General features: G+C 46.9%; 1 protein-coding gene across 3 annotated transcripts in view; it reads left to right on the top strand.

Moving 5' to 3' along the window:
* ror2 (receptor tyrosine kinase-like orphan receptor 2) overlaps positions 1-15,646 on the top strand; it is a 134,338-nt gene that overhangs the window by 72,836 nt on the left and 45,856 nt on the right. For 2 of the 3 annotated variants that reach the window (XM_029710457.1, XM_029710455.1), the window contains exon 2: positions 9,210-9,293. In XM_029710457.1, coding sequence (XP_029566317.1) covers positions 9,210-9,293 — 84 coding nt within the window. The remainder of the gene's footprint in view (positions 1-9,209; positions 9,294-15,646) is intronic. The other variant, XM_029710456.1, reaches the window with a different exon arrangement.

Below are 15,646 nucleotides of genomic sequence, written 5' to 3'. Positions count from 1 at the left end.
CGCCTCCCTCCTCTCCCTCCCCTCTCTCCACTCTCTCCCCTCTCTCCACTCTCTCTCTCTCTCCCACTCTCTCTCTCTCTCCACTCTCTCTCTCTCTCTCTCTTCTCTTTCTCTCTCTCTCCACTCTCTCTCTACTCTCACTCTCTCTCCCCCCTCTCTCTCTCCCCTCTCTCTCCTCTCTCACTCACTCTCTCTCCCCTCTCTCCACTCTCTCCCCTCTCTCCACTCTCTCCCCTCTCTCCACTCTCTCTCTCTCTCCACTCTCTCTCCACTCTCTCTCTCTCTCCACTCTCTCTCTCTCTCTACTCTCTTTCTCTCTCTCTCCACTCTCTCTCTACTCTCACTCTCTCTCCCCCCTCTCTCTCTCTCCCCTCTCTCTCCCTATCTCACCTCCTCACTCTCTCTCCCCTCTCTCTCTCCCCTCTCTCTCTCACTCCCCCTCTCCTCTCTCCCTCTCTCCACTCTCTCTCTCTCTCCACACTCGCTCGCTCCTCTCTCACCTCTCTCTACTCCTCTTTTCTCATCTCGCTCCAACTCTCTCTCTACGCTCACAACTCTCTCTCCCCCCTCTCTCTCAGCTCTCTCTCTCTCTCCTCCCATCCTCCCTCTCTCACTCACTCTCTCTCCCTCTCTCCCTCTTCTCTCCCCTCTCTCCTCTCTCTCTCCCCTCTCTCCACCTCTCTCCACTCTCTCTCTCTCTCCACTCTCTCTCTCTCCACTCTCTCTCTCGCTCCTCTCCTCTCCCCTCTCTCCTCTCTCCTCTCTCTCTCCACTCTCTCTCTCTCTCCTCTCTCTCTCTCTCTCCACTCTCTCTCTCTCTCCACTCTCCTCTACTCTCACTCTCTCACTCTCTCTCTACTCTCTTTCTCTCCACTCTCTCTCCCCTCTCTCTCTCTACCCTCTCTCTCCACTCTCTCTCTCCACTCTCTCTCTCTCTCTCTCTCTCTACTCTCACTCTCTCTCCCCCCTCTCTCTCTCCCCTCTCTCTCCTCTCTGACCTCTCACCAACTCTCTCTATCCTCCCCTCTCTCCTAGCTCTCCTATCCCCTCGCTCCACTCCTCTCTCCACTCGCTCCTCTCTCTTCCCACTCTCTCTCCTCCACTCTCTCCTCTCCACTACTCCTCTCCTCTTCCTCCTCGCTCCTCTCTCTCCATCTCTCTCTATCCCTCCACTCTCGTCTCGCTCTCTCTCCACTCTCTCTCTCTCTCTTCCACTCTCTCTCTCTCTCTCCACTCTCATCTCCACTCCTCTCACATCCTAATCTCACTATCTCACGCTCTCTCACTCGCTTCTCTCCACTCTTCTCCCCTCTCTCTCCTCCCAGTCTCTCTCCACTCCTCCTCCTCTCTCCTCTCTCCTCTCTCGCTCCTCTCCACTCTCTCGCTCCTCTCCTCTCTCTCTCTCCCCACGCTCTCTCTCTCTCACTCTCTCTCTCCAAAAAAACCCCCCTCTCTCTCTCCACTCTCTCTCTCCACTCTCTCTCTCCACTCTCTCTCTCTCCACTCTCCTCTCCACTACCTCTCTCTCGCTCCACTCTCTTTCCTCCTCCCTCTCTCCTCCACTCTCCTCTCCCCTCTCTCCCTCCCTCTCTCTCTACCTCTCCTCTCTCTCTCCTCCTCTCATCCACTCACTCTCTCTCTCCAATGCCCTCCACTCTCTCCTCCACTCTCTCACTCTCTCTCTCTCCACTCTCTCCTCTCTCTCTCCATCTCGCTCCTCTCTCTCCTCCTCTCTCTATCTCATCCACTCTCTCTCCTCTCTCTCCACTCTCTCTCTCTCGCCACATCTCCTCTCGCTCCCAACTCTCTCTCTCGTCTCTCACTCTCCTCTCTACTACTCACTCTCTCACTCTCTCTCTACTCTCTTATCTCCACCCTCCTCCCTCTCTCTACCCTCTCCTCATCTCTACCCGCTCTCTCCTCTCTTTCCTCCACTCTTCTCCCCTCTCTCTCTCCTCCTCCACTCTCTCTCCTCTCTCTCCCTCTCTCTCTCTCCACTCTCTCTCTCTCTCCACTCTCTCTCTCCATGACTCTCTCTCTCCTCTCTCTCTCTCTCCACATCTCTCTCTCTCCCTCTCCACTCTCTCTCCCTCTCTCTCTCCCTCTCTCTCTCTCTCTCCAATCTCTCTCTCTCTCCAATCTCTCTCTCTCCCCCTGCTTCTCTCCTCTCTCCACTCTCTCTCTCTCCACTTCTCGCTCTCCTCTCATCTCTCTCCCACTCTCTCTCTCTCAAAGTCCACTCTCCTTCTCTCTCTCTCTCTATCCCCACTCTCCTCTCTCTCCATCTATCCAACTCTCTCTCTCGCTCCACTCTCTCTCCTCGCGCTACACTCCTCTCTCTCTCTCTCCACGCTCTCCTCCCCTCTCTCTCCACTCTCTCTCCCCTCTCTCTCTACTCTCCCCTCTCTCTCCACTCTCTCTCTCTCTCCATCCTACTCTCCCCTCTCTCTCCACTCTCTCTCCCCTCTCTCTCTACTCTCCCCTCTCTCTCCACTCTCTCTCTCTCACCTCTGTTTCTCTCCCCCTCTGTTTCTCTCCCCCTCTGTTTCTCTCCCCCTCTGTTTCTCTCTCCCTCTGTTTCTCTCTCCCTCTCTCTCTGTGTTTCTGTTTCTGTCCATCAGTCCGTTCTACACGGGTGGGAGGGGGAGAACATGATATCTATTTATTCATTAATACTGGCGCTCATTATCAAGGGAGGGCTTTGTTGTGTTAGGTGTCATTGGTAGGACATTAGGTAGTGCTGGAAGGGTCATGTTACAAAGTGCCTTTTGAGCAAGTCGGACAAAAATGGCCTTGAAGGGTCCTAATGTTAAGAGTTCTTCTTCATGGATATTGACCAGGAATATGCACTAGTCTAAATTTAAAGGCCCAGTGCATTTTGTATCATATCGTACAACAGCTGATGAAACTAACACTGTAAAATTGTGAACAATTTGTTCAGTGTTATTTCCTGATAGTTGCTGGTTCAAAAATACAGTCTACACAGGACGTTCTAGTCAGCAGGTTTTGCATGAGGGGAGTTTCAGACTGCCTGGTGGCATCACACGGGGTGTTCAATTAGTTAATATACCAATAATAGACCAATAACAAAGAGTTCCAAACCTCTCTGCCAATAGCAGCTAGTTTTCAGTTTTCCCCCTCCCCACAGACCAGTTCCAAACAGTCCAAGAAAAAATCTTGCTTGATAAATATTATTTTTGCTAAAACGCTATTTTTATTTATTTTTTACAATTTTAATGGAGAACTTTTACAGTAAGGTACTTAATTGTTACACATAAATGATTTGATATTGATATAAAACATCTGTATTGGGGCTCCCGAGTGGCGCAGGAGGTCTAAGAGGTGTCACACCAGACCCTGGTTCGATTCCAGGCTGTATCACAACCGGCCGTGATTGGGGGTACCATAGGGCGGCGCACAATTGGCCCAGCATCGTCCGGGTTAGAGTTTGGCCGGTGTAGGCCGTCATTGTAAAATTATAATTTGTTCTTAACTGACCTGCCTAGTTAAATAAAACAATAATAAATATTATTGGGCCTTTAAACTGAATATTACAGATAGTACTTGAAGCAAAATAAAGATCACTGAGCAGCATTGGCTTTGTTGTAAGTTGTGAGCCTCTAGACTCATTACTTACTGCCGGTGAAATTCAAGTATCTCACAGAGCCGTTGTTAACACTGAAACAATTATCTACTCTTTCTATTCATTTGTTAGTCGGCGGACATAAATTACTTTGACTTCCTGTGCTACGACAGGCATTCATTCATCTTTCTCAACCCGTCCCCCCCCCCCCCCCCCTAGGACACTGGAGAACTTTTTTTCTCTCACCAAGGTCAGCTGTCAGATTCTCTCTCTCTCTCTCATGCTTCTGGCCATTGAACATTAAGCATAGTTTAAAGATGGCTGATTTAAACAAGCAGTTTTTCTTCTTCTCTTACCTGTTTTTATTTTAGGAAATGGTTTTGTGCCTTTTCTGAGGTAAGCTTCTCCATGAAAGAGTATGTGTATTATGTACATTGTAAAAGTAATCCCAGGCGTATTTCCACAACAATGGGACGATCATTTGACATGGGAACTCCCCCTCGGTGTTGGTTTTGGCTCCATTACCAGCCATAACTCATCCTCCCTCTTCAGAACGTATGGCTATAGTCAAAAGTAGCGCACTATATAGGGAATAGGGTGCCATTTGGGACTAGGACAAGGAGCGTCCTAGCTGCGGAGATCCCTATGGAGTAATGCTTTGATACTGGTAACACACACACACACACAGGTAGCTAAGCAGTCTCTTCCTTACAGACATAACATTCCTCACTGAGTCAGGTTTGGCGGCAACTAGCCTAGTGGTTAGAGTGTTGGGCCAGTAACCAAAAAGCTGTTGGTTCGAATGCCCGTGCCGACAAGGGGAAAAATCAGTGGATGTGACCTTGAGCAAAGCTCACCATCATGCTGAGATCATCCGTTCACGGCGGTTGGAACAAAACATCTCAAATTTGGACTCATCAGACCAAAGGACAGATTTCCACCGGTCTAATGTCCATTTCTCATGTTTCTTGGCCCAAGTAAGTCTCTTCTTCTTATTGGTGTCCTTTAGTAGTGGTTTCTTTGCAGCAATTTGACCATGAAGGCCTGATTCACACAGTCTCCTCTGAACAGTTGTGGTTGAGATGTGTCTGTTACTTGAACTCTGTAATGCATTTATTTGTGCTGCAATTTCTGAGGCTGGTAACTCTAATGAACTTATCCTCTGCAGCAGAAGTAACTCTGCGTCTTCCGTTCCTGTGACAGTTCTCATGAGAGCTAGTTTCATCATAGAGCTTGATGGTTTTTGCAACTGTACTTGAAGAAACGTTCAAAGTTCTTGAAATTTTCCGCATTGACTGACCTTCATGTCTTAAAGTGACGATGGACTGTCGTTTCTCTTTGCTTATTTGAGCTGTTCTTGCTATAATATAGACTTGGTCTTTTACCAAATTAGGCTATCTTCTGTATACCCACCCCTACCGTGTCACAACACAACTGATTGGCTCAAATGCATTAAGAAGGAAAGAAATGTCACAAATGTACTTTTAACAAGGCACACCTGTTAATTGAAATGCATTCCAGGTGACTACCTCATGAAGCTGGTTGAGAGAATGACAAGAGTGTGCAAAGCTGTCATCAAGGTAAAGGGTGGCTATATGAAGAATCTCAAATATAAAATATATTTTGATTTGTTTAACACTTTTTTTGGTTGCTACATGATTCCATGTGTTATTTCATAGTTTTGATGTCTTCATTATTATTCTACAATGTATAAAATAGTAAAAATGTATAAAAACCCTTGAATGAGTATATATATATATATATATATATATATATATATATATATATATATATATATATATATATACTGTTCAAAAGTTTGGGGTCACTTGGAATGTCCTTGTTTTTGAAATATTTTTTTTCTGTCCATTAAAATAACACAGAAATACAGTGTAGACATTGTTAATGTTGTAAATGAGTATTGTAGCTGGAAACGGGTGATTTTTTTTGTTTTGTTTGTTTAATGGAATATCTACATAGGTGTACAGAGGTACGAGATCTTCAGTTTCTTGGCAATTTCTCGCATGGAATAGCCATCATTTCTCAGAACAAGAATAGACTGATGAGTTTCAGAAGAAAGTTCTTTGTTTCTAGCCATTTTGAGCCTGTAATCGAACCCACAAATGCTGATGCTCCAGATATTCAACTAGTCTAAAGAAGGCCAGTTTTATTGCTTCTTTAATCAGAACAACAGTTCTCAGCTGTGCTAACATAATTGCAAAAGGATTTTCTAATGATCAAATAGCCTTTTAAAATGATAAAACTTGGATTAGCTAACACAATGTGCCATTGGAACACAGGAGTGATGGTTACTGATAATGGGCCTCTGTAGGCCTATGTAGATATTCCATTTTTTTTAAAATCTGCTGTTTACAGCTACAATAGTCATTTACAATATTAACAATGTCTACACTGTATTTCTGATCAATTTGATGTTATTTTAATGGACAAAAAAATGTTATTTTCTTTCAAAAACAAGGACATTTCTAAGTGACCCCAAACTTTTGAATATATATATATATATATAGACACACACACACACTACTGTTATATATACACAGTACCAGTCAAAATGCAAGCCGTTCAATGAATTATATTAGCTGACAAGCCCTATATGCTCATCAAGGATGGGTATTTGAGTAGTTTTGCAGTCATTGTAGAGTAAGGAAATAGTTTGCATTTCAATGCAATTGAAAGTCCATAATCCCATTTTTAAATATTATTTTAAGAATGTTGCCCAGTCAAGGATAAAGCTGTTTTTTTATGAACACCTCAATTGAAGTCTTCTCTGGACAGAATAAAAAAATGGAATTGCAAAAAAAATATTTAGATTTGACATAATTGGGTTGAGAATTGATTTGATTAAAGGCCCATTGCCATGGTAAAACTTAAGTCAAATTAATAGGTCTTGCAATGTATGGAATTTGCGTGAGGTGTTGCTCTCTCAGATCCTAGCTGTGCTTTTCAGCATGACTAAACCAGACCGTGGGAGCTGAGCTAAACCTTTGGTTTGTGTCCCAAGTGGCACCCTATTCACTATACATGTGCACTACTATGTAGTGGACTACACCAGAGCCCTATATGCCCTGGTCAAAGTAGTGCACTACATAGGTAACAGGGTGTCATTTAGGATGTATCATTTGAAGGAGCTCATGTACATATCAACGTTTAAACTCCTCTCATCGTCATGCACTATAACTAGAAAAATGTTAGTGATGTTTTTCCAAGTGAAGACTTGCAGGACGTTGTAATAATAGTCTGTGCTTGACATATTTTCATTACACTGAACACTACTAAAGGTGATAAAACCTAGGAGTTGGATCGATTTGAAGTGAAGACTAGTGAGATATGTCTACCAGATGGACATGTTCTTGAGGCTTCCATGGTCATGCCCAGTAGGGAGAAAATGTTTTAAACCTGAAAGAAACGGGAGAGGTACTACCACAATTTGTGCAAGTAGAAATGCAAATTTTCCTAAATACATTTGCTATGGTGTTCCCTACTGGACACAAGCCTTCAGCAGGACACAGCTGGTGTGCTGTCTGTTGACCTGGGCCTTCAGCAGGACACAGCTGATGTGCTGTCTGGTGACCGGGGCCTTCAGCAGGACACAGCTGATGTGCTGTCTGGTGACCGGGGCCTTCAGCAGGACACAGCTGATGTGCTGTCTGGTGACCGGGGCCTTCAGCAGGACACAGCTGATGTGCTGTCTGGTGACCGGGGCCTTCAGCAGGACACAGCTGATGTGCTGTCTGGTGACCGGGGCCTTCAGCAGGACACACTTGTGGAACGTTCAGATAGCATATTTCTATGTAAAAACAAACATGCCTCTGACCTGTAGAATAAGGAATCGCTTCAGCTCTATTCAAGCCATTTCAATCTGTAATGTTCGACAACGTTTGGCTACTGAACGTGACCCTGTGTATGTCAGAGCATGGGAGGTGTGGATTGGACTGGACAGGGCTAAAACGCTCCTCCATTGCCACTCGCTCATTAATGTGCTAATCGCTATTTGCCAGCCCCGCAGCACATTCCTAACCCAGTTGTGGGGAAACGCTACTGCAGAGTAATCATGGTTGCATCCCACATGGCAGCTTATCCCCTATATAGTGCACTACTTTTGACCAGAGACCTATGAGCCCTGGTCAAAACTAGTGCACTATATAGGGAATAGGGTGGTGTTTGAGACGCAGACCATGTGAGTGACCTCAACTTGTCCAGCAGCTATGTTTGGGCTTCTATGTGCCAAAGTGTGGTTTCCTATAAGATGAACTCTTCCTCTCTTTCCGGTACTTTTGGAAAGCAATTCTTAACGATCGTAAAGTTTTTTGGGGGGGAAAATCACTACCATAAATCTGTTGATCTTTTAGATTTTTCTTGGATCAAAAACTGAACATATGAATGAGTGTTTGTCCCAAAATAATGTCCAGAGAAATAACCTGTTGTGAATTTTGACCATGAATATAAATCATGATTTTTCTGTGCACATGTATTTGTATTTTTTTCGTAATTCCTCTGGGAATAAATAAATAAATATCATTTTCAATAGTACCCTGAGACCAGTTCGGCAGTAATTATCCATTGTGTGATCGTTAACTTCAGTAGAGCACGTAACTAACATCTGTAACACATTAGTCTAATGACAAATCAATAGGCAACGTTGATCCTTTGATGTGATGGAGTCATTTCAGGCTCACTGAAAATCGATCTCTGTTCATCTTTGATGTGATGGAGTCATTTCTAGCCAGGCTCACTGAAAATCGATCTCTGTTCATCTTTGATGTGATGGAGTCATTTCTAGCCAGGCTCACTGAAAATCGATCTCTGTTCATCTTTGATGTGATGGAGTCATTTCTAGCCAGGCTCACTGAAAATCGATCTCTGTTCATCTTGTAGCAAGACCAGCGCTCTTGGTGGCAGATGTTGGATGGAATACAACAATATCATAGTTTCATGAAAACTCTGTTTTTGCTTTTGGCCATGGCAATTTTCATCAGATAAAATATCCTTCTAGTCACTCTAAAGCCTTGTTCCCAAAACGGCTGTATTAAATTGAGGTTTTGGATCTACTTGTTGTGTTTGGCAGAGTTTATGCAGACTCTTTTCTCATTCTGTTCTGGGCTCCCGAGTGGCGCAGCGGTCTAAGGCACTGCATCTCAGTGCTTGAAGCGTCACTACACACACCCTGGTTTGAATCCGGGCTGTATCACAACTGGATGTGATTGGGAGTCCCATATGGTGGTGCACAATTGGCACAGTGTCGTCCGGGTTAGGGTTTGGCTGGTGTAGGCTGTCATTGTAACTAAGAATTTGTTTTTAACTGACTTGCCTAGTTAAATAAAGGTTACATAAATAAAAAAAGAAACATTTCAGTGACTTCAAGCATTGAGACATGACAGTTGTAGGATCATTCTTTGCTGCACATTTAGCAAGATGATAGGATCATTTACTAACAGAAACATATTGATGTGTTTAATATTTCAGGTGGTATATTGTTTGATGTGTCAGCAGCACTGTAGTCAGTATCAGCAGGTTTCTGTTCAGACACCTGGATCTAAGGCAAACCAAGGCAGGGTTATGTGAGTTCTGTTCCCTCCTAACTCTGGTCTCCTTCCTGTCTCTGCAGCAGAAGCAGATCCTAGCTTATCCCAGCCAGTGGAGTCTGAGGGGCTGGCAGAAGCTCAAAGTGGAGCAGCACCCACAGCTGAAGGTAACTCTCTCTCTCTCCCTCTCCCTCTCCCTCTCCTTCTCTCTCTCTCTCTCTCTTTATTAAAATGGAGCAGCACCCACAGCTGAAGGTAACTCTCTCTCTCTCCCGCTCCCTCTCCCTCTCTCCTTCTCCTTCTCTCTCTCTCTTATTAAAATGGAGCAGCACCCACAGCTGAAGGTAACTCTCTCCCTCTCCCTCTCTCCTTCTCCTTCTCTCTCTCTCTTTATTAAAATGGAGCAGCACCCACAGCTGAAGGTAACTCTCTCTCTCCTTCTTTCTCCTTTTCTCTCTTTATGGCTCCTCCCCCTCTTTTTCTCCTTTCCCTAATCATGATTTACTATAGGAGTGTACATGAGCTGTAAACACACACACACACACACACACACACACATATTTACTTGTTATCAGTTCGTACAGCTGTTTACTGTCAGACGGACAAATTGACTGACAGACGGACTCCCCTTATCTCGATCTGAAGAGTAGTTGTTCACGTTAATCTGAACCCAGTGTGGTGTGACAGAGCACAGAATCTCTGGAAAGAACATTCCAGGCCTCCAGACCCGCCCTGGCCTAAAACCTCTCCCCAAAAGGCTCTGCAGAGACCTGCTTCTTCTCAAGTGCAATGATGTCCTTGACTCTCCTGTTTTTTGAGTGTGTCTGTATGTGTCCCAAATTACTCCCTCATTTAATGCACTATATAGGGAATAGGGTGCCTTTTGGGACACAGCCTTGGTTTCTCGGTTAAAGATGCACTATGCAGAAATCGCTCCGCTATTTCCTGGTTCCTAAAATCAAATCAAATGTCAGTTTGTGACAAAACAAGCGAGTGTAGTGTAGAAAGAGTAATTGTACCATCTAAACCGCTGTGAAATATATTTTCCATAACCAATAATATTGTATTTTCTGCTCTTTTGAAGCTGGTTTACGTAACCAAAAGTAAAATACGTTAAAAAAAACGGGAAGCATACATATTACGCATATAGAACATATCTACCGCTTCTTAGACTTGCTTTCAATGACAGATCTATGACACACATTTCTATGTGAATTTGGTTAGGTCGCCCAAAAAGTTACATATTGCAGCTGTAAGAAAAGCTCTCGTTTGATTCACTACGCAGTTCAATGGAAGGGCCCGGGTCGAGATTAAGTTTCAAGTTTTAATGTTACGTGCACAAGTACAGTGAAATGCATTTCTTCGAAGCTATAAACCCAACAATGCAGTAATCAAAGTAAATGTAGTACTAAAAATAACACAATGTAGAACAAAAACACCAGAGAAATAGAAATATGAAGAACAGGAGAACCTACCATATTAACAATGTGCAGGGATACTGGAGTGATAGAGGGAGATAGGAATAGGGGTAAGGTGACTATATACAGGGTCAGTACCATATTAACAATGTGCAGGGATACTGGAGTGATAGAGGGAGATAGGAATATGGGTAAGGTGACTATATACAGGGTCAGTACCATATTAACAATGTGCAGGGATACTGGAGTGAAAGAGGGAGATAGGAATAGGGGTAAGGTGACTATATACAGGGTCAGTACCATATTAACAATGTGCAGGGATACTGGAGTGATAGAGGTATATATGTATAGGGGTAAGGTGACTATATACAGGGTCAGTACCATATTAACAATGTGCAGGGATACTGGAGTGATAGAGGGAGATAGGAATAGGGGTAAGGTGACTATATACAGGGTCAGTACCATATTAACAATGTGCAGGGATACTGGAGTGATAGAGGTCGATATGTATAGGGGTAAGGTGACTAGGCATCAGCATATATGATAAACAGATTAGCAGCAGAGTGTGTGTGTGTGTGTGTGTTAGCTATTTAGCAGTCTTATGGCTTGGGGATAGAAGCTGTTCAGGAGCCTGTTGGTGTACCGCATGCCGTGTGGAAGCAGAGAGAGCAGTCTATGGCTTGGGGATAGAAGCTGTTCAGGAGCCTGTTGGTGTACCGCATGCCGTGTGGAAGCAGAGAGAGCAGTCTATGGCTTGGGGATAGAAGCTGTTCAGGAGCCTGTTGGTGTACCGCATGCCGTGTGGAAGCAGAGAGAGCAGTCTATGGCTTGGGGATAGAAGCTGTTCAGGAGCCTGTTGGTGTACCGCATGCCGTGTGGAAGCAGAGAGAGCAGTCTATGGCTTGGGGATAGAAGCTGTTCAGGAGCCTGTTGGTGTACCGCATGCCGTGTGGAAGCAGAGAGAGCAGTCTATGGCTTGGGGATAGAAGCTGTTCAGGAGCCTGTTGGTGTACCGCATGCCGTGTGGAAGCAGAGAGAGCAGTCTATGGCTTGGGGATAGAAGCTGTTCAGGAGCCTGTTGGTGTACCACTTGCCGTGTGGAAGCAGAGAGAGCAGTCTATGGCTTGGGGATAGAAGCTGTTCAGGAGCCTGTTGGTGTACCACTTGCCGTGTGGAAGCAGAGAGAGCAGTCTATGGCTTGGGGATAGAAGCTGTTCAGGAGCCTGTTGGTGTACCGCATGCCGTGTGGAAGCAGAGAGAGCAGTCTATGGCTTGGGGATAGAAGCTGTTCAGGAGCCTGTTGGTGTACCGCATGCCGTGTGGAAGCAGAGAGAGCAGTCTATGGCTTGGGGATAGAAGCTGTTCAGGAGCCTGTTGGTGTACCGCATGCCGTGTGGAAGCAGAGAGAGCAGTCTATGGCTTGGGGATAGAAGCTGTTCAGGAGCCTGTTGGTGTACCGCATGCCGTGTGGAAGCAGAGAGAGCAGTCTATGGCTTGGGGATAGAAGCTGTTCAGGAGCCTGTTGGTGTACCGCATGCCGTGTGGAAGCAGAGAGAGCAGTCTATGGCTTGGGGATAGAAGCTGTTCAGGAGCCTGTTGGTGTACCGCATGCCGTGTGGAAGCAGAGAGAACAGTCTATGGCTTGGGGATAGAAGCTGTTCAGGAGCCTGTTGGTGTACCGCATGCCGTGTGGAAGCAGAGAGAGCAGTCTATGGCTTGGGGATAGAAGCTGTTCAGGAGCCTGTTGGTGTACCGCATGCCGTGTGGAAGCAGAGAGAGCAGTCTATGGCTTGGGGATAGAAGCTGTTCAGGAGCCTGTTGGTGTACCGCATGCCGTGTGGAAGCAGAGAGAGCAGTCTATGGCTTGGGGATAGAAGCTGTTCAGGAGCCTGTTGGTGTACCGCATGCCGTGTGGAAGCAGAGAGAGCAGTCTATGGCTTGGGGATAGAAGCTGTTCAGGAGCCTGTTGGTGTACCGCATGCCGTGTGGAAGCAGAGAGAACAGTCTATGGCTTGGGGATAGAAGCTGTTCAGGAGCCTGTTGGTGTACCGCATGCCGTGTGGAAGCAGAGAGAGCAGTCTATGGCTTGGGGATAGAAGCTGTTCAGGAGCCTGTTGGTGTACCGCATGCCGTGTGGAAGCAGAGAGAGCAGTCTATGGCTTGGGGATAGAAGCTGTTCAGGAGCCTGTTGGTGTACCGCATGCCGTGTGGAAGCAGAGAGAGCAGTCTATGGCTTGGGGATAGAAGCTGTTCAGGAGCCTGTTGGTGTACCGCATGCCGTGTGGAAGCAGAGAGAGCAGTCTATGGCTTGGGGATAGAAGCTGTTCAGGAGCCTGTTGGTGTACCACTTGCCGTGTGGAAGCAGAGAGAGCAGTCTATGGCTTGGGGATAGAAGCTGTTCAGGAGCCTGTTGGTGTACCGCTTGCCGTGTGGAAGCAGAGAGAGCAGTCTATGGCTTGGGGATAGAAGCTGTTCAGGAGCCTGTTGGTGTACCGCATGCCGTGTGGAAGCAGAGAGAGCAGTCTATGGCTTGGGGATAGAAGCTGTTCAGGAGCCTGTTGGTGTACCGCATGCCGTGTGGAAGCAGAGAGAGCAGTCTATGGCTTGGGGATAGAAGCTGTTCAGGAGCCTGTTGGTGTACCGCATGCCGTGTGGAAGCAGAGAGAGCAGTCTATGGCTTGGGGATAGAAGCTGTTCAGGAGCCTGTTGGTGTACCGCATGCCGTGTGGAAGCAGAGAGAGCAGTCTATGGCTTGGGGATAGAAGCTGTTCAGGAGCCTGTTGGTGTACCGCATGCCGTGTGGAAGCAGAGAGAACAGTCTATGGCTTGGGGATAGAAGCTGTTCAGGAGCCTGTTGGTGTACCGCATGCCGTGTGGAAGCAGAGAGAGCAGTCTATGGCTTGGGGATAGAAGCTGTTCAGGAGCCTGTTGGTGTACCGCATGCCGTGTGGAAGCAGAGAGAGCAGTCTATGGCTTGGGGATAGAAGCTGTTCAGGAGCCTGTTGGTGTACCGCATGCCGTGTGGAAGCAGAGAGAGCAGTCTATGGCTTGGGGATAGAAGCTGTTCAGGAGCCTGTTGGTGTACCGCATGCCGTGTGGAAGCAGAGAGAGCAGTCTATGGCTTGGGGATAGAAGCTGTTCAGGAGCCTGTTGGTGTACCGCATGCCGTGTGGAAGCAGAGAGAGCAGTCTATGGCTTGGGGATAGAAGCTGTTCAGGAGCCTGTTGGTGTACCGCATGCCGTGTGGAAGCAGAGAGAGCAGTCTATGGCTTGGGGATAGAAGCTGTTCAGGAGCCTGTTGGTGTACCGCATGCCGTGTGGAAGCAGAGAGAGCAGTCTATGGCTTGGGGATAGAAGCTGTTCAGGAGCCTGTTGGTGTACCGCATGCCGTGTGGAAGCAGAGAGAGCAGTCTATGGCTTGGGGATAGAAGCTGTTCAGGAGCCTGTTGGTGTACCGCATGCCGTGTGGAAGCAGAGAGAACAGTCTATGGCTTGGGGATAGAAGCTGTTCAGGAGCCTGTTGGTGTACCGCATGCCGTGTGGAAGCAGAGAGAGCAGTCTATGGCTTGGGGATAGAAGCTGTTCAGGAGCCTGTTGGTGTACCGCATGCCGTGTGGAAGCAGAGAGAGCAGTCTATGGCTTGGGGATAGAAGCTGTTCAGGAGCCTGTTGGTGTACCGCATGCCGTGTGGAAGCAGAGAGAACAGTCTATGGCTTGGGTGGTTGGAGTCTTTAATGATTTTCCGGGCCTTCCTTTCACACTGCCTGTTATAGTGGTCCAGGATAGCAGGGAGCTCGGCCCAAGTGATCTACTGGGCTGTCCGCACCACCCTCTGTAGCACCATGCAATCGAGAACGGTGCTATTTCTATACCAAGCAGTGATGCAGCTTTATAACGTTTTGAGGATTTGAGGGCTCATACCAAACCTTTTCAACCTCCTGAGGGGAAAGAGGTGCTGTCGCGCCTTCTTCACGACTGTGCCCGTGTTAGTGGACCATTTTAAGTCCTCAGTGATTTGGACATCGAGGAACTTGAAGCTCTCGACCCGTTCCACTGCACCCCCGTCGATGTGGATGGAGGCGTGCTCGCCTCCCCGTGTCCTGTAGTCCACGATCAGGTCCTTGGTCTTACTGACATTGAGGAAGAGGTTATTTTCCCGGCACCACACTGCCAGGTCACTGGCCTCCTCCCTGTAGGCTGTCTCATCGTTGCCGGTGATCAGGCCTACCACTGTTGTGCTGTCAGCAGACAGGTTTTGGAGTTGTGCGCGGCCACGCAGTCATGGGCGAACAGGGAGTACAGGAGGGGACTAAACACACACCCCTGTGGGACCCCCGTGTTGAAGGTCAGCGTGGCGGCACGGGAAACTGCAAAATGAAAGCCTTTTGGAGTTGAACAGAGCTCCCATCCCTTTGCAGCAGGGCCTTCACAGCTCATCTCATCCCATGCTTAAGTTCAGAAGAGGCTGCTGGGGAGGAGCTATAGGAGGACGGGCTCATTGTAATGGCTGGAATGGAGTCAACCACATCAAGCACATGGCAACCACATGTTGGACTCCATTCCATTCCATGAGCACATCCTACTATGGCTCCTCCATCCAGCCTCCTCTGCCTCAATGACTCTGGGTGATTGCAGACGAGGGAAGCCGCTATGTCGGAATAAAGCGTTTGTTCTGATAGTCCCTTTAGCACTTTGTCTCCCCCCCATCCCCATTCTAATCTGGATCCTGGAGGGGAGGCATGTAGCGGAGCCCCCCCCCCCCCCCCTCTATTCTGTCATGTTGATACAGTACATTTGTTCCACATAAGAACTGATTCCTGGCCAGATTGGCTGAGATGTTCAGAATGTGTTAGACTAGGGCTGCAAGAACTGATCCTAGATTTGTTATGAAGGACGGAAAGTAACTGGAATACAGCCATTCTACAGCCCTCCACCTAAAACCATACTCCAAAATTCATAATGAAAAATCAGCCCACAGCCCTATGTTATTAGGATAATTAATGACCACCGGACAAACTTTGTAATAGCGCCCCCCGAATGGCTGTACAAACGTCAAACACAACATAGCCCTTCCAAACCAATGATGTGTGTAAACCCTGGAT

Source organism: Salmo trutta, chromosome 23 (assembly GCF_901001165.1).
Source record: "Salmo trutta chromosome 23, fSalTru1.1, whole genome shotgun sequence".
NCBI classification, from domain to species: Eukaryota; Metazoa; Chordata; class Actinopteri; order Salmoniformes; family Salmonidae; genus Salmo; species Salmo trutta.
This window is presented reverse-complemented; position numbering and strand designations above follow the sequence as displayed.